The 23386-nt window shown below is 33.5% G+C and overlaps 1 protein-coding gene across 1 annotated transcript; it reads right to left on the minus strand.

The window, feature by feature from the left end:
• Positions 1-16964: 16964 nt before the first annotated feature.
• LOC146532394 (uncharacterized) lies at positions 16965-17662 on the minus strand. The gene is made up of 2 exons (XM_085196202.1): positions 17430-17662; positions 16965-17220 (listed from the first exon to the last, which is right to left on the minus strand). Exons 1-2 carry the CDS (start codon positions 17660-17662, stop codon positions 16965-16967), a joined length of 489 nt encoding a protein of 162 aa, XP_085052328.1.
• Between the last annotated feature and the right edge of the window lie 5724 nt (positions 17663-23386).

A 23386-nucleotide genomic window follows, 5' to 3' on the forward strand; every position in this document is an offset into this window, starting at 1 on the left:
TACTTATAGGACGTAGGTGCTCGCTAAGACGGGAATTTGCAATATTCGATTTCTAAGGGGTTGTTTTTGGGGTTGAAAGTTTGTATGAAACTTCGTTACTACAAATGCTAGGAGTCTCACATTTTGCATAGACGTCATTAGGACGTAGTCATGGAGACAGAAATTAATAATAACATTGTTCACGCGGGTGAAACCGCGAGCGGGCCGCTAGTAATAAATAAGTGTACTGTAATATAAATATATAAAGAAATATATCTTCTACATAATAAATAACATTTAACTACGTCATATACGGAACCCCAAAATCAATATAAAATCGTGGGTAAAAAGCTAATACTCACCAAACGTACACAATATACCTCATATTGACATTTAAGTCAGGAAATCGATGCAATGGATTTCCCGAAGGGTTACCGTCAGACTGGATTTGATGTGGGAGTTCCTTAAAGGATTTATTTCGTTACAATCTCTATCTACTTTGTTTCTTTGTAGACGTTTTATATCATTTTAATGAAATTTGGTTCAGTTAGGTTTTTTTTTAGATTTAATGGTGGAGTTGGAAAAGGAAGTCATTTAAAAAAACTTATAGTATAATATTCATACTGTACCCAGCATATTATATTTATATTATGGGGTACATACCTCTAGGTCACTCCGTTCCCCACTTTCCGCCAATGGCATAATTCAACGCTACTAACACAAATAATGTATAGAATTTTTTGTTTGCTATAAACCTTATATCTATAGAGTCCAATACTATAAATATTTTTCTTCTCTACAAATTCGAAACAAAAAAGAAATTAGGGCGCATTAACATAAATCTACATTCAAAAACTTCATAAATGACGTATATTCAAAGCTGATGCCTACACATTAAATATTATATTCAACAGAAAAAACTTATGCCTAGCTAGTTGCTTACAAAAATTTTACAAACATTGAAAAAAAAGCTAGAAAAATTCCAAGCATTAATGTGAAAAGGAACAAATAGTTCTCTTTAAAAATTAGCATCGTGAATGCATTACCTTGTCCTGTAATCCATTACACTAATGAATGTCCGGCGAGATGGACTGAAAGCCTTTACAACTTGTAAATTTTATGTTTTAAAAGTGAAATAGCAGTAATAAATTTTACATTAAGGCCATCGTAGCGCGGAGGGAGTGTGTGTGACTGTAAATGCAATGATTATAGGTTCGATCTGCTATTGGATGGAATTTTGGAAATGACGAATGACATCGAACACGAAATAGGGAACGTAGTGACTTAACACTAGATTTTAACACTAGATCTGGTTCATTTACTATGTAGTCAAGCGTAAATAATCACTAAAACAAAAAATGCCCTTCAGCTTCACGCTATATCCTGTACTAGTGGACCCGGACGCGGCTACGCCTGCTTCAACCATAAGGATATTTATTAAATATATTCATGAAATTATTTTCAATTTTCATTAGAATTAGTAAGGAAATATAGGCCTAAATAATTAAAAAGAATAATAAGTAGATACATATTATTAGAAAAAATTATCTGAGTTATTGAAATGAACCAACAAAAGGATTAAAAGTAACTAAAGGATAGGTATTTCTTAATATTAGGAAAAGTACCTAAAGTATTCCGTGCGTGCGTACATAGATATCGACTCTACGAAATAATTAAACATTTCTCTCTATTAAATAGGATAATTTTAGCGGGCTATATCAAATAAAATAAGAAGAGAACCAAAGTGTACTTTAAATTAATTATAAACAGCAAATAATTACATAAAAATTAACAATAGTTCGAAAATGTATGAAAATTTTTAAAACTGTCAACGTCATCTGCCCGTTCGCGTCGGTCATACTATGCCGCCCGTAGGCTAGGTCATTTGGAATCAGTGACATCTCCTCAATTATTTATTAGAATGTTATACAGTAAACTATAATTTCAATCTAGATAAAATGCCAAAAGTGACTATTATATTTATTTTCATAAGGATCAATATCAAAATGTCGCGGTAACGGTTGCGTAGCGACGCGACGGTTGTTATTAACATGGCAGAATAAATTGCATGTCAAATTAGAAAGTACTTTAAAATATATTAGTTTATATGTATAATGTAATGTTATATAGCCTATAGCACTTCTGAAGAATGCAGCTTTTATACAAAACAAAAACAATGTAAATCGGACCAGTAGATCCAGAGATCTTAGCGTTCAAACAAACAAACAAACAAACAAACTCTTCCGCTTTATTATATTAGTATAGATTATTTATATAAATTTGAAATGAAATGTGTCAGTTTCGATTACATACTAACTGCACATGATAAAAATACAGAAACAAATTAAATATCATTTTCTACACAATTTACATCCTATATAACAAGGTTAAAGAAAATTAATTTCCGTGTAAAATAGTGGTACTCAACGCCGTGCATTGTTAATTCATTGTGGGTATTTGCAAAAATAAAACTACACCTTCCCTTTAGCGAAATCTATTTTTCAGTTTCCCATTTATTCATTAAGAAAAAAATATTGGTTCTACCATACACAATGATGAAAAATATCTAATAAACAACTAAAAACCCAGTATTTGACTTACTTTTAGTTGGCAAAGAAAAATCTATATGCAATAAAATATTCAGTTTTATATATTTCCCTATATGGTATGTATATGAATATATCGGATTACTACATCGAACCTTTCTGATATATTAAATTTTCGATAACGCATCCTCAAAGAGAGGAGACTGCATCGGGCGTGCATCTGGCGTTCGTTATCACTCATGCCTACCATCCAGTAAACTTGTGTTCTATCTAGCTTTGGTATAGCGAAGATTCGATGAAAATAACAACAAAAAAACATTTATCCCCCAAGATGACCTCATGTCAAAAATATTCCTCCGGTTATCATTGTTACGTATCCAACATTTATCGATAAAAATAAATCACGCGTTATTTTTACAACATACTTAATGACGAGTGACTCCGTCCTCCTTCACTCTCAGACTGAAATGTCCAACTAGGATTTCTGAATAACCTGAATGTACACAAACGACCTCAATATGAACTCAGAGACACTTTTGTTTAATTATTTTATTTAGCTTCACGCCTGGGGGCCTAGTGTTAAGAGCGAGAATATGAATATATTACAGAATTCACTAAGATACAACACACAGCCGGAACTACGCAGCATACAACGTTGATTTTTTATATGTAGTTTCCTTGGAGATAATAGAGAAGCACCAGGGAGATAATAGGATTCCCTAAAATTTTAATCGGAACACGAACAACAGGATTTTACGTTTTATAGTACACGCAAACGCAAACGAAGTTGCACTACTTTTTAATCCAATATTTTTTTATTACCTGCTTATTTTAAAAAAAAAAGCTTTTTATATAAAACATAGCTATAAATTAAGTGGATGGCAGCATTACCTCTCAGTAAATAGGTTCCTGGAGTCCATTTGAGCGAAAATATATGATAAGAGCTATTGAATCGCGATATATTGAATTGAATGACGTAATAAATGGGCATCATACGATTGAAATGGACGAACGATTTTTAATATTTATTAATATTTACTAATTAACGCAATCTTTGTGTATCGCATATCAAATGATGATCGACGTGATAAGTGTGAGTTCGATTTCCATTCAGAGTTATTAAAAAATAATTCTTTTTTCCCAGTATGGTTGTAGCATGGTTAATTGTGTTTGTTATTTTAGCCCGTATTGATTTTCTTAAGTGAGCAGTCTTTAAAAAAATTAATTATACCCTTTAGTATTTTAATTATATCTATTTGATATTAGATTTTTTTAATTCTGATTTCTATTTCTGTACATTATATACTTATAACGTCATAAGACAACGTCTAGAAAAAAAAATTTGAAGTTTTACTTAGAACACAATAAAAATACAAAAAAACCAAATGATAAGCTACTAATATACTGTCGTGATGAAAACCAGAAGTCTTTGGATAACATAACTAATATTTTCTGGGGCCATGTGGTAAGGAGTCTACGCAATTTCATAATTACCCTTTTTCTTGATATTACAAGTGAATAATGATGTAGACGTCAATGTCAATGGGTAGATGGGTTTTATCTCAGTAAATACATATGAAAACATATGAACTAAACTTTTTTTTTTCTCATCCGTGCTTTTTTCTAATCTTTTCCAATGTCTTTTTACGAGTTTAAATTTTTGGCTTGTGTATGCGTGAACTTTAAGCCGTTGCAAAAAAATCTCGTTTTATCTTGTTTCTCTAAAAAAAATAAAACTATATAATATACTATACTATACGATAAACTCCCCTACACTCCCCAACCAACTAAGCTGTGCTTGTGCGTTGATTATCACTCACTCAACTATAGAAGACTTTTATATACATATAGATGTACCAATACACTCGAAGAGCTTATCTAGCGCTTTTCGAAACATTTTCAAAGCAAAGTAACGATGTTTGATGTTCAGATACAGCACGTAGGGCCAGCAATAAAAAGTCATTGCCCACGTTTTCACTTGTGCAAAAGAAATACAAAAGAGTATTTCTATAGCCACCTGACTTAATCTAAAGATCGACGAAACATTGTTATTTTATGCACCCCTAAGATTTTATTTCTTCTATAAGGAAATACTAAGTATTTGGGTTCTTTTTTAATAACGTTCCTTTTTGAGTCGTGTTTATGTGAATTCACCTGTTTCGAACTTTGATGTATTTAAATAAAGTTACAATTTATTTATTTCAATTATTTATATTATACAATTTATTTATAAAGTTGTACATTTCTTGTTGCTGTGTGCACAGCATGAAGCTAAAAAGAGCCCTCTTGCATAAATGTACAAACACAAAAAACAGTATTTCAATTCAAACAAGTAGTCCCAGAGATTAGCGCGTTCAACCAAACAAACTCGTCTGCTTTGTAATAATAGTATAGCTATTCTTATAATGAAACAATCTATCAAAACTAAAATTCTATTATCAACGAAGTCTATTCATTGAATAAAAATATCATTAATCTCACTGACCGTCGCGCTATTTGTTTCCGGTAAATTGATAAAAATTAGACATCATTAGGGGATGGAAATAAATTACTGTATATTTTTTATGTCATTTAATAATATTACCTCTAATTTGTATTGACCCGCAGCTTCTAAAATGCTACAAATGATTACTTTATGTTACATTGATTCGCCGAATGTTTGAGTGTTGAATGAAAATAATAATTAAAACTAAGCGCGGTGTTAGGTTACGCAAATAAAAGCATCGATATATCGTACTACCGTATGATATGTCTGTACATGACCTCCACCCATCCCAAAGTATAGAGGCGACCATAACAGCTGAAAGCTATAAAATTACAGTGCTGGTATCATTAAAACATTTTTATGTGAAAAATGATAAGCCGCCACAAAAACTCCATAAAACTGGAGCCCGTCATAAAGTGCTTTGTGTGTGTTTTATTATACTTTGATTACGAATAAAATGGCTACGATTGAAGAATTGTGGTGCATCTCCAAGCAATATTATTTTTTTTCCAGCTTCCAGGAAGCTTAGACTTGCCCATAATATATATTTTATTTGTTGGGGCTCAATTTTTTTAAAAACAATTTTTATTATTAATAAAAATAATAAAATTAGAATGTATTAATCTAAATGAAAAAAAAGAAATATTAAGTTCATTCTCTCATTTCCTTTGGCCATTCTCTCTTTTCCTCAACTTTTATTGACCCATTGCTCGATATAGGTCTCCTCGTTGGGCTTCCAATCAATTCGGTTGTCTGCTCTTCTCGTCAATTGTCAGCTCATCGTTCTGACAAGATAATTAGTCCATTTTAGAGAGTCGTCCTACATTTCGTTTACCCTGCCTAGGTCATGATTGACTAAGATTTTCGACGTCCGTCAGTTCTGCAGCAAACGTGACCCACATCTCGCCACTTGAGCTATGCGTGAATGGTTTGTGCAATATAAAAACTATATTCCGCACACAGCAGGGTAGGCTGAGGGAACCAAGGGAGGCATTGTGCGGTGAGTGACGGAACTCAATGCCACGATTTGTCTTAAGACCACAGCGAAGAAATGGGAACATAAATTTAAATAAATATATCATCTTCACGAGTGGGGATCGAATCCACAACCATTCGTACTTACAGTCACACATTTGTGCCACTGCTCCACGACTTACCTCAATAACCGTTACCGTACTTCATTCTTTTTGTAATTTCCACAATTGGTAGTAGTAGTTATGATATTATTTTATTTTACACTGCCATTACTATTAATAAATTAAATAAATTATAAAAAAAACTTTAAAAAAATCTTTTGTAAACGTATTGTATGTAAACAAGAAATTCAATAAGTAGGCGACATAACACATTTGTACTCGAATGTGGGGTTCTATTCTTGTTTCATAATGCGTGGGCGTAAAAGTACTCGCTAATGCCATTGTTATTAACATGTTAATTGTTGGGAGGGACCGAGACATTTGTGGGAATTAATGAATTTAATATTTTGGTAGCTTTAGCTTTAAAGCCGTTTCGGAGTAGTGTAACACTGCCTGATTGTAATCACGATGGTCGTGGATACATTTCCCACTTGGAAGAATGATTTTTTTTATTTAGTTTAATTTTAAAAAATTCAACAAACAAATCAGCTTTACTCTGTATTCCGCACACACCAGGGTAGGCAGAGGGAGCCTAGTGTTAAGACCCTCCGTTCCCCACTTTCCGACGAATTCAGGTGGCATTGCGTGTTGAGTGGAGAAACAGAACGCCGCACTTTTGCCTCGACACGAGAGCACCGAAATTAAAATATAAATTTGAAATATTTAATTTCCTCGAGTGGGGATCGAACCCACAACCAGTTGCGTTTTTAGTCACACTTTGTGGCCCTGCGCCACGATCGAATTTAAACTACTTAAGCCCAACTTTATATATTCTACACTTGAAAACCCAACCTCATCTAAAAAAATATATGTAAACTTTAAGTAGCAACTAAATAAAACAAACACAAATATAAAAAGGTTCTAGTAAAAAGTTATCCAAGAACAACTTTTAAAATGACAGTTTAATATGAAATTAATTTTAAATAATCACTAAACTACAAGCAACCTTTATAATAAACTCTTAGTGTCATTACAAAAATGACAAAAATATCTTCGAAGGAAGCTACTCCAAGTTCCAATCTGCCCGAGTACCAATTACAGTGAGTAGGAACTGTAGCCGCGGAAACTCTTCGAGCCAATTTTATCCGATACCAAATAACGATTTCATCAAACTTCACAATTTTAGTTTTAACTTTAAATTACAGACTGGAAGTGTCCTGCAACTTTGATGGGCTATTGCATTTATGAAATAACAACCTTTAATATGAAACAAAAATAACTCAGTTATTCACAGAGTGAAACGTAAGTTCGTTATACATTGCCGTTTTAAATATAATTTATCTGAGGCCGTCATGTCGCAGTGTCACGGCGTCTGGCTGTTAACAAAACGGTAGAATGGGGTCGATTAAAACTTAAATTTAAAATTAATCGACATCATTCCAAATTAATTGTTTATAAATGACAAAAACCAATTAATTTCCCCTCGTCCTGGTAAGACGACAAACCGCTGCGTTGAGTCCCGACACTCAACCCGCATTGTCTCGACAACTATGCCAAAAATGTAGACCAGAGTACCTTAACACTAGGTTCGTTCTGCTTATCCTGGTACACAGAAAGAAGCGTGAAACTGCTTTTAAATAAAAAATCCCAATTAAAAACCATCAATGTATATCATAACATGGAAAATTGCGATACAAATAAATGATGTATGAAGTCGGTTATACGTAGGTCATTCAATCAATCGCCCGAGTGAATGTTGATTGGTAAATAGATGTGTATGTATATTTTGGCGTTTTTTTACCGATGCTTGTTCGCTGGGGCATAACAATGTGTCAACAGCAGTGAAATTTTGTTTTTCGGATTTTCGCTCCGGCGGCTATACTAGGTATGGTAGGGGGGGTATACGGGTGACTTTCAATAATCAATTTGATTAATAATTTGTAAATATTTTGCTTGTGTCTATAGCGGATATGGTGTTATTTTGTATGCGTTTTAACAACATTCTTTCAATATTTTTAATATGGTGTATACTCAAAAATATAAAAGTGGCATTTTTTTTTTCGATTATTTTTTTGACACACAGGATTATAAAGCCAAAAGATAGAAAAGGAATACTATTAGCTACAAAAGCACAAGACGAAAGTACTGATAAAGATGAAGTCTCTATTTTGATTTTAACTTAAAATTCATTTATACTTTCAATCTATCTTTGGATAGACCAGCCACGTTACCTCTTTATTTGGGGATCCATTGCCTCTTCCTCACTCACTGTGTTCCTACATCTCTTAATAATTTCCGCTAAAAATATACATATTAAAAGCTTTTATTTAACTTGCAATGTATGTATGTGGGTTCGGGTGAAATCTTAGAGCTCAATTTTGAAGTAGATATCGTCAACCGATTGAGCTGAAATTTTGTATACACGTTTACTTTGGATGACAATGCACGATAAAATATGTGACGTCATTCTAAATGTAATATGGCGGACCATGCAAGATGGCGGAATTGTTATTTTTAATGTACTCCTACAATATGGGTATCAAACGAAAGGGTTCGTTGAGAGCAACTCGAAAAATAATGTGATGTCACTCTAAATCCCATAAGGAGGATATCGAAGATAGCCGAGTATCTATTTGGTCTACTTCTACAATATAGATATTAAATGAAATGGGTCGTTGACCGTAACTCTAAAAATAATGTGACGTTTTACTAAATCCAATATGGCGGAACATCTAAGATGGCGGAATAGTTATTATTTATGCACTTCTGCAATATGGATATCAAATGAAAGATCTTGCCGAGAACAATTAGAAAAATAATGTGACATCACTTGAAATCCAATAGAATTGACACGATTCAAGTTTTTTGTGCTTTCATATAATGAAAGGTATGTTCGTACGATTGAGCTGAAATTTTGTATACACGTTTACATACAATATGGCGGACCATCCAAGGTGGCAGAATAGTTATATTTCATGAACTTCTATAATATGGGTATCAAATGAAAGGGCTTGTTGAGAGTAACTAGAAAAATAGTGTAACGTCATTCTAAATCCAATATGGCGAACCATCCAAAATAACAGAATAGTTATTTTTGATGCACTTGTACATTACGGGTATCATATGAAAGGGCTTCTTAAGAGCAACTTGAAAAATGATGTGACGTTATTCTAAATCTAATAAGGCGGACCATCCAAGATGGCGGAATAGTTATATTTAATGCACTTCTATAATATGGGTATCAAATGAAAGGGCTCATTGAGAGCAACTCGGAAAATAATTTAACCTCATTCTAAATCCAATATGGCGGACCATCCAAGATAGCCGAATAGTTATTATTTTTGCAATTCTGCAATATGGATATCAAATGAAAGGGCTCATTGAGAGCAACTCGAAAAATAATCTAACGTTATTCTAAATCTAATATGACGGACCATCCAAGATAGCCGAATAGTTAATTTTAGTCTACTTCTACAATATGGATATCTATTGAAAAGGCTCGTTGAGGGTAACTCGAAAAATGTGACGTTTTTCTAAATCCAATATGGCGGAACATCTAAGATGGCGGAATAGTTATTATTTATGCACATCTGCAATACGGGTATCAAATGAAAGGGCTTGCCGAGAATAATTAGAAAAATAATATGACATCTAGTGTGAGAAACCTTCTTCCTCCTGGCATTAATCCCGGCTATTGCCAGGGTCTGCCTTCCTACTCAACCTACTCCACTTTGCGCGGTCTTTTGCGTCCTCGGTTGGTGGTTAGACCATTGGCTCTCATATTCGGCATCACGACACCCAACCAGCACTTCCTTGGGCATCCAGGAGGTCTCACTCCAGGAACTGATATAGCAAGGCACTTGCATCCGACATAGTTCTTAGACCGGCGCGTAACGTGGCCAAACCATCTCAGGCGGCGCTCATGGAGCTTATCCGCTACGTCACGGACCCCAAGACTACCTCGAACGAATGTGTTGCGTATGCGGTCAGACCGCGTTACGCCGCACATCCACCTCAGCATCTTCATTTCCGTGACGTGAAGCTCCTGAGTGTGCCGAGATAGTGCTGGCCAACATTCGCTGCCGTATAACAGAACCGGTCGTATGATGCTCTTGTATATCAGTCCCTTGAGCTTGGCGGTTTTCTTCGGTCACAGACCACACCAGTGACCTCCTGCCATTTGGCCCAGGCAGCACTTATCCGGCCATGGACATCGTGATCAATGCCTCCAGACTCGTGCATAACGGATCCAAGGTACTTGAACTTTTCTGACTTAACGGCTGGCTCAGGACCTATAAGGATCGTGCTCGAGTCCGGGCTCCCGCAGGCCATGTACTCGGTCCTCGACACATTTAGTTTAAGACCGCCGTTCTCAAGCGTACCCTTCCAGAGGTTCACTTTACGCTCCAGCGTCAGTCGGTTCTCGTCAATGAGTGCTATGTCGTCGGCATACATCATCAGCCATGGAGGCTGCACTACATTGAATAAGAACGGACTAAGAGTCGAGCCCTGGTGAACCCCCATCTTAATCGGGAAGGGTCTAGTGTCGTCAACAGCATTCCTAACCATAGAAGCGGAATCGTGGTACATGTCTCTAGTGTGAGAAACCTAGCAAGTGGTAACTAAAAAGTAAAAAATAAATTATAAGCAAAAAATCATTTTTAGAAAAAGCTTTTATTTAAACGCTTTAAAAAGGAGAAAATAAAATTTGTCTTTTAAATTTTAACTATCAACTCATAACCTCATTGTACACAATTTATATGATCATAAAAGCTTGTCGCGTTAATCAATATTTAATTAAATTGAAACTTTAAAAATTTAAATTTAGCAGATTTTACATAATTAAATTAGCACTAGTTTTGTTACACAAGTAAATCGCGCGACAAGCTTTTATGATCATATAAATTGTGTACAATTAGGTTATGAGTTGATAGTTAAAATTTAAAAGACAAATTTTATTTTCTCCTTTTTAAAGCGTTTAAATAAAAGCTTTTTCTAAAAATGATTTTTTGCTTATAATTTATTTCATTATATATTTGGAACGATATTTGGCCATTTTCGTCCATGCCTGAGGGGAGCTGAACGCAAATCTGTAGAATAATGACGACAACAAATCATAAGCTAAGCCTTTTCCAGCAGATAATATGACGTAAATAATACGAGATACTTGCAAAGAATCAGAATGTGCGATCATATAAGAAATCCACAAAGGGTAAGGGTCGTTTGATGTTCAAATAGAGCGATTTTCAATTTATATCGTGTTCCTCGGGTATCGGAACGCCTACCTCAGCCTTATTTGGTTTTATATTTAATACTTATATTGTGTTATATGTTTTTTTTTGTTTTATGAAATTGATATTTGCTATTTCATCTATAATGAAATTTATATAATAACTAGTTGTTGTCCGTAGTTTTGTTAACAGAGATTTTTAAGAAGCTTTTTTATTAATTCTCCATTTTCAGGGTTCCATATCTTAAAAGGAAAACCCCGGAATACTTATGGTCACCCTATGATCACTTTATTGTCCATCTGTTAAGACTATCTATCTTGAGATATTGTTGACGTATCAACTTTAGGTCTACGATTCTTCAGAACACAGAAAATATCAATTGTCTAAGTCAGCTTCATGAAAGTATACAAGCATTTATGCATCATTTTTGCTGTATTTTCTATGAAATTCAGGAGTAAAAAAAATATAGGGTAGTTCCTGAGGATATGAAATATGGCACGTCGCGTCGTCCAAATGGGAAGACAAATAATAAGACTGAAATTTTATAGGTATTTCATATATTAAACACTATTCGTCGCGTAATCGATACTTATAGGGCATAAAATTTGTAAAAACGAAAACTGAAATAATCCGTAAAATGGTTTTTTTTACATAACAGGTAAACACTATTACACCAATTCCTCGCTTTGCGTTGTTTCATTTTGCGTCATGTTTTTTTGGAACGTAAGCCCGATGCAAAGCGAGGTATTGGTGTATAAACTTATAATTATTGTTAATTTCCCGTTGAACTACAATCCTGTAAATGGTAGATTATGCAGGGAGGCAGACCCTGTCAACATACACCGTGATTAATGCCAGGAGAAAGAATATATAAGTTTATATGTATCCTACAAAAACTAGCCCAATAAAAAATCGAACCCACGGCCAAACAACCACATATACATGCAACCAAAAGCAATCGCTGTTTGGCTGTACCATACATTACTGTCCCCTCACGCGCTGTACAATAGTTCGGTTATTGGCATTCCTGGGCGAGACTATTGTGAGCAAGCTAATGATAAATCGTTGAATCTGCAACCGCTCTGCATTCGCTATATCTATCTATGTATCTATTTTGAACGGTTTCTTTTAACGTTTTACAAGTTTGCGGGAAAATTGGATATCTATCTGGAAAATTTACCTATATATTTTCTATTTTGTATTTATTTTTTTGAGATTTGAGAGGTGATTGTGGTTGCACAACCGTCGGCTAACAACGTAATGGTTGTGAGTTCAATTCCCACTTGGATAAATAAATTATTTTCATTTACTCGACTTGCCTAGTTACCAGAGCGAAGAAATGAAAATATTAAATCTTTCATTCCTCTAGACGCAATAGAACACCACAACCTGCACGTTTACAGTTGCACGTTTACATCCCTGCGAAAGGGCGTTAATATAATAATAATATAATTATTATTTTACATAATTATTTATCATAATCCCCGAGTACAAATCGAATACACAACCACACATTTACAGACGCTCGCACACCACGACGACGTCAAAATAAGAAATCTAGTAAAATAAAGAAACGAGGCAACAAATAAGCAACGTGACGTTACTTACACATTTCGCTTCATCTAAACAAGGTTCATTAGAAACAGCTGTTCTAAAGGGATTAAATTAAGCGAAAGAAAAATCCCTTGTTATTTAAAACTTTCGCCCGTATTCTAAGAATTATTTAGAAATAGCGCTGTCGTCTTGAAAAATATAGTGAAATAATATTGCATGTATCCATTTTTTATATTTGAATTATTTTCACTTTCCAGATCTTGGAAATAAAGCGCGGCTTTGAATTCTGCCTGCCTGCCTGCTTTTTGAGTTCCGCCACTAAACATACAATGTCTCATTTGGCGGTGCGTGGGAACAGAGTGTCTTAACACTACTTTTCCTCTCTATATCACATGCAAGATACACACAATACAACATAATGAAATTTACACGTTCTATCGAAAGATAAAAGTACATAAAAACATGTATTACAACGGCTAGACAAAAATACATAAATAACGAAGGCTTTCAAAATGAATGTGACCAAACAAATAGATCTTTCGTCTCGTAAATTTATGCTAATAACTATGCCGAGCGCTGCGGGATTCATTTCGCGGATTTATGGGGCCCGCGACACGGGCGGAATTAAAAGTTTTGTATGTGGAAAATCGAGAACCTATGAAATATTCTTGTATGAATCATTTCATGTCGATGTAGATTTTAGTTTATTTGTTTTATATTGTAGCATATTGCATTTTTGGTATCATTGAAAATGTAGTTAAACAGTATCGTTTTTTATCAAAAGCAAAAGCTTTTCCAGATACATAAACAGACATCAATACCCCAAACGACACTTGTACTCAAAATACTTGAATGACCCTAATAAAAGTTTTCCTAAAACACCCCAAAAGACGAGCTGCATACAAAGACCAGGTAATTTCTTAAAAACAGCTCCACACCGGTTATAACCGGTTTCAACCGGCCCCAACCGGTTGTGGTACAGTAAAAGGCAATCGTGCGATTCGTGTCACGTTGCGGCAGATTCGAATAGAAATGGGAATTAGGACGTTTCGTAGTGCACCTAAATGTTGGACGACATTGCAGATGCATAATGTGGAGGATTATTCATGAGTGTATTAATTATTTAACAGTCATCCAGGAGTATCCATTGTGTTTAGGCGTAAGGCGTGACGTATGCGACAAGCTGATTATTGGCTCATAGAATAGCTCAATTAGGGATTCCATAGTTTGTAGGTAATATCGATGACGAATTGGAGGAACAACCCACGTTTCTCACTTATTTCAGTAAATATTCACTAAAATGAAGACAAAGCCTTAACTGCGGTAGAAAAGTTTGCTTTAGCTCGAACGTAACTTTATATTTTCTTGTTAGTTATTTGATATTTCTCCATCCTTCCTTCCGCATTTGAAAAGTTAATCTAGCCTTGGAAACGCGACAGACGTAGCAATATTGGATATGGGAGTATTTGCTGTAAAAATACGCATTACTTTGCATTTCGAGAGTGGTTTTAAAGTAGGTCAGTATCCTACAATGTTGTCCCCGCTACGATACGTTGTGGGTATAAGCGAGTTTTATTTATTTTTTGTTCTGTAGAAATCTGCATGCTATGGTTATAATATATTGTATGTAAAATATAAAAATAGGATGTTCAACGGTTATTAAATATTTTTATAATAAAGCCGAATTATTCGGAATCTTTACATTAAATGTAGCTTTTGTTCTTATGTAATTTATATTATAACAGAAAATATAAGCTAAATTACTGTAAAGTTTTACCTAAATCCGTTCAGCAGTTTTTGCACAAAAGTGAAACAAACATCTTTTTTATTTCTTATCTTTCTTCCACCTCTGTACTCAATAAAAACCACCCCGCACCTATTTATCCCCCGTGTACGTTCAGTTTAATGAAGTTTGTTCAGATCTCAGTCCATATGTTTGCATACGATTTTAAGCTCGATAATAGGGTGATGATTGATTTCGTATTTGTTCTCTACTTCGCAACGCCTATGGTGAATGGAATTAATGATGTCTTTTGCAAATATTGTTATAAATTTTAATTGTTGGTATAATATATATTTATGTGATAATATATTAAATCTTAAGTGCAGTTTGAGCACCGCCGCGCCACACGTAGTGTTTTAATGGGAACGGAGTGTCTTAACAAAACAAAACAAAAAATCAAAAACACAATATCAAATATGATTTCAAAACAAACAACATAACGTAACAGCGAGTAGGAAAGAACCGGTAGCGAGGGAAGGCATGCTATTGATCCGACACTAATGCCTCTAATCCACTTAGAACGTCATCCGGAATAAGTATGAGTGACAAGGGATTATAAGAGGCGGTTAGTGTAAGTAAAAATGTAAACTGATTTGGGAATTACACGTATTGATATTAGGGTGGTGGAATTTTTCGATTTCTTTAGATGGTGAAGAGAACAAAATAATTTTATACAGGGTTCTCCATTTACAGTGTTATTGTATAAAAACTTATTGACTATCTCTAGTTCTCAAAAACAATTTATAAAATTAGTGTAATGTTAACTTGAGGCTAGTCGTGAAGCAAGGACATAATATTAATGATAAGGAAACAAAATAATAATAAGTTAAAAAGAGTACCGACCAAATGTATATAGTGCCATAATAAAAAAATATAGGGTTCTCGTAGAATACTCTATAGGGAAAGTATCTGAAATGCGCAAAATTATTTTTCCTGCTATAAATTAAAATACTCATTAAGAATTAAGACTCTCGACTTGAAGGAATATATTTAATATGTAATTTGATACAGTTGGAACTACGTGGTTAAATACTAGCTACCACTAAAAGAAGGCCTAAAAAATAGGCCGTCTAAATAAAGATAGACACATAAAGCTAAAGTGAACATAAAAACAACACTTTAGAGCAATTGATTTATCACAAGCATAAACAGACATCATCCAACAATTTTAAAACCATACAAAACAACAATTAATTCCTGCATATACCAATGTTACCGGTAGTAGGTGCCATACAAAATGTACGAACAGTCGAGACATATCATGAATTATAAAGCCGTGATGCCAATCAAGTGTTACCCGCAACGCAAATAATTAGTAAATGGATTTTCAAACAGACCGAGTTAAGCTCATACCAAAAAGATCGTAGATAAGCCTAACCGTTAATTCATTATCCATTATCTGATACGGACATAGTGTGGTTTTGTTATTCACCATTTAAGTTCCAGAGGTATTTTTGTAATATGTACTTTATTTTTCTTTTAGACAAATATTAGTGTTTTACTCTGTCCTTTTTGAATGACGTTAGTCAGAGTCTTGTCAACTGTAAGCTAACTTTTGTGATGGTTTGTAAATCCAGATTTTAACCGAGAAAAAAATAAATATTATGAGAATCCTGTAAATGAAGTCCTCGAAATATAGGACAAGTGTACCAAGTAAATTACCTCAAGGTTTTTATTATTTACCCAGAAAATGTGAAATACGAGTATGTAATACAACCAAACAATATCTTTCAATATTATCATAAGGGATCAAGGAATGGCCATTTGAGATATCTTCAGAGCGACGTTTCCTAAAGTTTATTTCCCCACAAATTTCCCGACAGCCATAGAACGTTCAAGTATGAATGGTCCGACCAAGTATCTATTCTATTCTTAGACTTCACAGGCAAGCGTCATACCGTTTATTTATCATCTAATATCGTCTGGCATTGTGCGACGAACATCAATAATTCATGCAGCCTGTGAATTATATGCGATCATCTCCATGGATTTTCTCAATTTCCTGATCGATGGCACTAGTTCTTGGAATTGTGGAAATATTTGTTTTTAGGTTCGCTTACTGTTTTTATAACAAATTTTTGGCATTTCCAAATTATTTCTATACATATTTGGGTACAGATGGTTTGGAAGTTATAAATCAGGAAACGCTTCGCATAGAACAAATATGTTAATTATGATTAATACTTGCGAGATTTTATTTCTACATAATTTTCCAAAAATATTACACTTATATAAATTTAGATACTGAAAACACAATAGTATAAAATAAGTATATTAATAGTTTTATGACAGTTTTATAAATTAGTTATCTTAACGTAGATGACCTAAAAATCTTCTGACATAAACACCATTTACTTTCATCATCCCGTACACTGGTACTGATTTCTTAACATTATTTGTAGATTCTTCTATAAAATCGACATTAGCATGCAAATCTAAGTTATCTCCATCTGGTGAAGGTTCTTCTAAAAGCTTGAATGCTTCTTCTTCACTCATTATATCTTGAGTTTCAGCCTCGATATTTGGTTTCGTACGATTATTATTTCTTTCGTTCAATTCACTAGACCTGTCAAGATAATTTATCAAAATTATTATATCTATAGCGATATTGGTACAGGTAGTCAATTTGTTTACTACTTTATTAATTGTGGTGAAATGATTTTCATTTATCCAATTGTGAAAAATGACGTATTTGAATACTAGCCGATTACAGCCTAATTTGCTATTTGCACAAGCAGTAACGAGATACAAAGAAATTATAAATTACTAACTTACCCGGTTCCTTCCTTATTTTCTATTAAATGACGTTTTTTCTTTACCTCTTCGACAAAAAATTTAGCGGCCTTCTTGGCAAAAATTTCAGCCAACGTATTAAAATATTTTAGAGATGCTTCAGATGTTAGAGAATTAATTATTTCGTCAGAATTAAGCTTAATAATAACATCAAAATCTTTACCTTCTATGAAAATAAAGGAAAATATGAGGAATAGTAGATTTTTTATCAACATTATGAGAGCAATATACGTACTAAGGTAATAAAATTATAATTGCTTGCTGAAATATTGCGTCTACATACCTTACTGGAACTTCAAAGTCAATATGAATTGTAATATATCCACGTTGATTATGTTTGTGCTCAAAGACAATATAAGCGAGTCATGTGAACATATAATTTAAAAGATATTACAATAAGTGAAATTGATATAACAATATGATGATAAAAAGAAAGGCAGTTTTTTAAAAAAATCAGCTTCACGCTGTATCCCGCACACAGCAGGGTAGGCAGAAAGATTCCAGTGTTAAGACACTCCGTTCCCTACTTTATGCAAAACTCAACGCCGCGCTTTACCTCGACTACGCTTCTTCGCTACACCAGAGCGAAGAAATGGAAGTATGAACGTAAATAAATATTAGTTAAAGTTCTTTAGTTTTACCTGTAGATACTCCCAACATATTGAGAAGAAACTTCGTTCTCATTAAAACACTTTCGTTCCCCACTTTTCGCCGATTCTGGAGGCATCGAGAGCTAGAAAATGAATTGTTAAATATTTCATTTTCCGGAGTGGGAATCGAACTCACAACTTGCCGAGTTTACAGTCGCACGATTTTGCCCCTGCATACTGACCTGAATTATATATTTTATATTATTATTATTTTTTTTTAATTAACGTATTGTAAACTACTATTTTACGCAATTGCGCAATTACCTTTAAGCAATTGTAGAAGATTTTTAATATAAGTAATGTTAAAAAAATCTCCAAAATTTCTAGTGGATACATCGTTCACATCTTTCATTTGCCGTATCACATGCCTTAAATATCATATTGGTTTGGCAGCACTGTTTCGCATTATTACAGAGTGAACAACAAAAACAACAAGGACGTTAAAATCTTTTGGTCTAGACTAGACAAGATACGACATGGAGTTTAACTGTCCAGTAGGTTGTATTTTGAAGTGCAGAAAATGGTCATTGGAATAATTTTATTATTTTTAATTCTATATACTTGGCTCTGGTTCAGGATTCTTAAATACGTCCATCTACTTCTTTCATTTAAAGCGAATCCAACTTAGACGTTTCAGTGTCACTAACCACTATACCTATTGATTTCTAACATCCGCACTAATAAATTATCATTACATTAAGCTATCTGTCTTGATGGTATGTTTGTATTGAGCCAGACATGTTCTCAATCGCATCATCCTACATTTCAAAACAAACATCAATACTATAAAAGTGGAATCAATCGTAGAAGCACAGATTATTTAATTTTTTTAAAATGAAACTATGTTAACCAGATTAATCGCTTATATTTAGGATAATACATTTTTGGATTATTTTCAAAAAAAATAAAAAATATTAGATTTTTTCAAATTAAAATAAATCTAATTGAACATTTGTTTTTATCTTTTGGAATATTTTTAAATCTTTTGTCATGTTTTTTATTGTTTTTTTTTAAATATACTATTTGAATTTGACGCAGTTAAAGTCGTATTTAACATTTTTTCCAATTCTTATAAATATATTTATATACATAGAATTGTCAATGGGGTATACCACATAAATATAGGTCTTCCGTGCAAGTTTCTGCTCTAGATGCCACATAACCGTTAGTTTCCCTCTTCAATTATTGATAGAACGAGGCATTCAATAGTGTTCCTCCTAGATGTGCATTATTAATACTATCGGAAACCCCTTCCTAACGTCCGATATGGCTTTGTAAACAGATTTCCGTATTATGTCGCTGGTTTACTAGTAAATTATTAGCCGTATTGAGATATCACGGTTATAGTTTTGATTGATTGATTGATTATTGTTTAATCTGTGTTTTCTATATTTAAATAATAAAGGAAACTACATAATCATAATGTTTTTAACTATATACCTAATATTTTTATAAACAAATCGGTCAGGATCGTAAACTAATTTAATCTCTGACTTTGTCTGTTTTCTTTTTTGAATATTTCGTATCTCCTATATTGCATAGGCAGGTGCATAGCGTTTTGATAAGCAATTCTGTTTCCCAGTTACCAATCGACGAAACTCGCCTAAAGATTCCGTATGTGGAGTGGCAGAATTCAGCAATACCTACACTCTTTTGATATAGGCATTATAATGTAACGTTAATTAATAATTAATTGACAAATTCACATTTGATCTCAGAATCTCTTAAATTATACTCTATATATTAGCATTAAGAAACTAGTGGTATAACATATTTTTTGTACTTATAAACAAGAAATAACGACAGATCAATAAATCATAATATAAAATTACCGAGTTATCAAAGGAATGCAGACAAAAACTAGACCAATAGACAGCAATAAAAGGACACAACCTTCGAAGGTATTAAATAAGTGTCATAAAGGAACAACAAAGATGGCTAGAAGTGATTCGGCTATCAGAACAGCGATAGTCATAAAATGTAATGCACCGGCCGTAACATGGCGTAATACGATATATTGCGTGCCAATAATAGTTTCCATTGTCATTTATGGGACGTTAATTTTCTGTTTAGTGCTAAAAATTTATAATCTATTAAGGAATCCGCAAAGGCTATTGGGATGCGGTAAAGTAATAAAAGTGATTGTTTCCAATTCTATTCTCACTTGTTAGATAAACATAGAGGACGGATATTTTATCAATATTTTTGCCTTTAGATGGAGATATTTGACGTTAAATACTAAACTTCCGGACTTCCCAGTCGTATTGTATATCCGTATACTAAATAAAAAAGCAACTTTTTCTCGCATAGTAAGTAGTACACAGAAACAACCTAGTATTAAAAAAATATATCAAAAAAACTGCATCCACTTTCGTTGAATTTTCGAAAAATTTCATGTTGAGGGGCGGAGCTCAGCGCCGCGCTTCGTCTACCAGTAATAATAGTAGTATATTTTCTATTATCCATAATTTAACATAATTTAACTTTTGTACAGAAACAAAATGACGCTGGCAAATTTAAGAAAAAAAATTATAGCCATATTCCAAATTTTCTGCCCATTTGGAAAGATAATATTAATTTATTTTGGCATTTCGAACATTTTGCATTATAGGAAGTCGTGAAGCAATGTATACATCTAAACACACCGTCAGAGTACAATAGTATCGTAGTTGCTCCAATAAAAGTTAATGAACTGGTCCTATAGCAATGTTGGAACATCACCGTACGCCTTACAAAAAGCGGGTTGACGACTATTCATAGTATGTATAGTGTTAACTTGTAGATTACTCAACTCGTATCATTCATATAGTGTCGGTTGTATATATTGTTTTTTTTTTCTTAATCCATACATCTTGTATATTTCTTTAAAGTATTAATAATTATTGTCAGTTTTTTTTATATATCTTCCATGTACCGATCAGTTACGATTTTATTATAAGTGTATACTGAGTATTTAGCCTATGTACTTATATTAAAAATCTACCGAGATATAGCCTTTAATTTCCATACAAAAACACATCGTTTCAATTTTTTTTATAGAAATAATTGATTAAAATTGAAACTATTATTTTCACGATAAAATACCTGCACAATAATACCAAAATAGACCAAAAAAAAATAAGACAAGAACCAACAAAATTGTCTAACAGAAAATTCACACGATTTCAGCAAATATCCCTACACTAAGAGTAAGCTATTGAAGGTACTTAAAGCATTATAATATGTATAGGGATTTTAGCAAAGTACTATGTTTGAGAAAAGCGCACGAGCGTGGTGCGTCAGGAGTGACAGGCGCGGTATCGACGTCAAGCGGGTACCTGGAGTTACTAATATTGGATAAGGTTATTAATAAATAGTTATATAATTCATATTATTTATTTATCTTTATATTTCGTATTCATTCATGTGTGTTAGGAAAAGTAGAGCTAAATTGGGGCTAAATTATGCATTATTATTTTCCCAATTCTAAAGGAAGCATAGTGGCTGAAACATCATTTTAACTTTACGGTTTCGACTTAGAGATTAAATTATTTTCATTTTCCCTCTCTTGCACCAAGTCAAACGCGGCGTTAAAGACTGCCATTCAACACAATGTCTGAAAATTAGACGGAGCGTCTTAACATAAGTTTTCCCCCGCGTACCATGTTTAGAAAAAAAGCTTATTACATGGGGTTAATGGAAATCACACTCTCAAATTCAACTGATCAAACATCTATCATCGATTTCAGCAATGATATTTTCACCCTTCCTAGTTATCTAACTAAAAAAATTACGACACTAAAGTAGATCTCAAAATTAAATTTCAAAAATATTAATATATTAAACAAATAATGAATTAAATAAAACAAAATTGAAACCAATACAAAAATAAAATAATATAGGATCCACCTATACGGACACATTCCGCGTTGTACCCGCATACCGCTCGCCTCCACACCGCCTCGCCGCGTCACACGCCTCGTCGCCTCTACCAAATTCAAACGGTTGACGCGCCAAATTGCAATTGTTTTTCATTTTTCGACTGTTAAACGAGGTTTTTGTGGCTCGGAGAGGACTCTTCAAACTCCCTGCAGCTATTTGCTGTTTGACTAACAATAAAATGTTTAAAATCTCTTGTGGGAATCGAACTTGTTACTTTTTGTACGAAAAGTTATTACGGAGACAATATTTTTTAATAAAAATACATGTTTCTTCATACATTTATGTAAAGTATCTAGAATAAATAAGTAAATAAATAAATTGCAATCTTCATGCTGTCCCCGTCTCCCGTATAACAAAGCCGTGGGTAGGCAAAAGGGTCCTAGTATTACAATTCTTTTCCGCCCAAGTTTTGAGACATTGTGTGTTATGTAACTTAACTTCGCGCTTTATCTTTGTTATCAGAGCGAGGAAATAAAAATAATTCATTCCCTCGAATAGGAATCGAACTCAGAACCGCCACACTTATAGTATCACGCTGTGCAGCTAACACCACGACGATCTATAGAATCTTAAATATCAAGTACTACATAAAATTATACATGAAGTTGTTCTATTATTGCATTTCAGTGTAATTTTTACGAATTATATACATCTGTTTGATCTGTTTGAGTCGAACCTAATCAACAACAAAAACCAACTAACCACTGTGCCATTGCATATTACAATAATGAACGACAAAATATTTCAGTCGCCATTACGGAACTAAAGACCGTTCGTTCGAAATGGAATGTTACTGATATTAGACGTTTAATTTAAGCGGTATTTTGGTTTTATTCCCGCCGAATTGTCTCTCGGTGACATCAAAAAACACCTTCTTTGCATCCGAATGACGAAATTAAATTCCAAATTTAACGCTTTATAACGTTCTCATTGAGCAGTAAACGCATCGCTGGTGCGTTTTAACGTCTTGATAGAATATATATATTTAACACAGATAATTATTACCTATGATATGACTCAATATACTTTGTTAAATGAGATATGTGTTTTTTTGCTAACCTAAGAGGTTCGTGATAAGCTAGTGCTAGTGTAGGCCGCCTTTGTGCATTTTGTTTTAAGAATTCATTGTATTGTATCTTTTTAAGTGTGCAATAAAGATTTTTATCTATCTATTAATTTTAATATCCTTTGGCTTGATTTTTTGTTCGATATTCTATTATGTGTACCTGGAGTATAAATATGCATTACAAACTTTTCTAGATATTATTTCATGAATTAGATTCTAGACATAAAAAAAAATTATCAAGCCACTCGCTCGAGTTACTAGTCAAATACAAACGCACTAAGCACATACCAAGGGATCGCTCA

The sequence above is a fragment of the Heliconius melpomene genome, chromosome 13 (assembly GCF_056956725.1).
Source record: "Heliconius melpomene rosina isolate 202511_hmr_F chromosome 13, ASM5695672v1, whole genome shotgun sequence".
NCBI classification, from domain to species: domain Eukaryota; kingdom Metazoa; phylum Arthropoda; class Insecta; order Lepidoptera; family Nymphalidae; genus Heliconius; species Heliconius melpomene.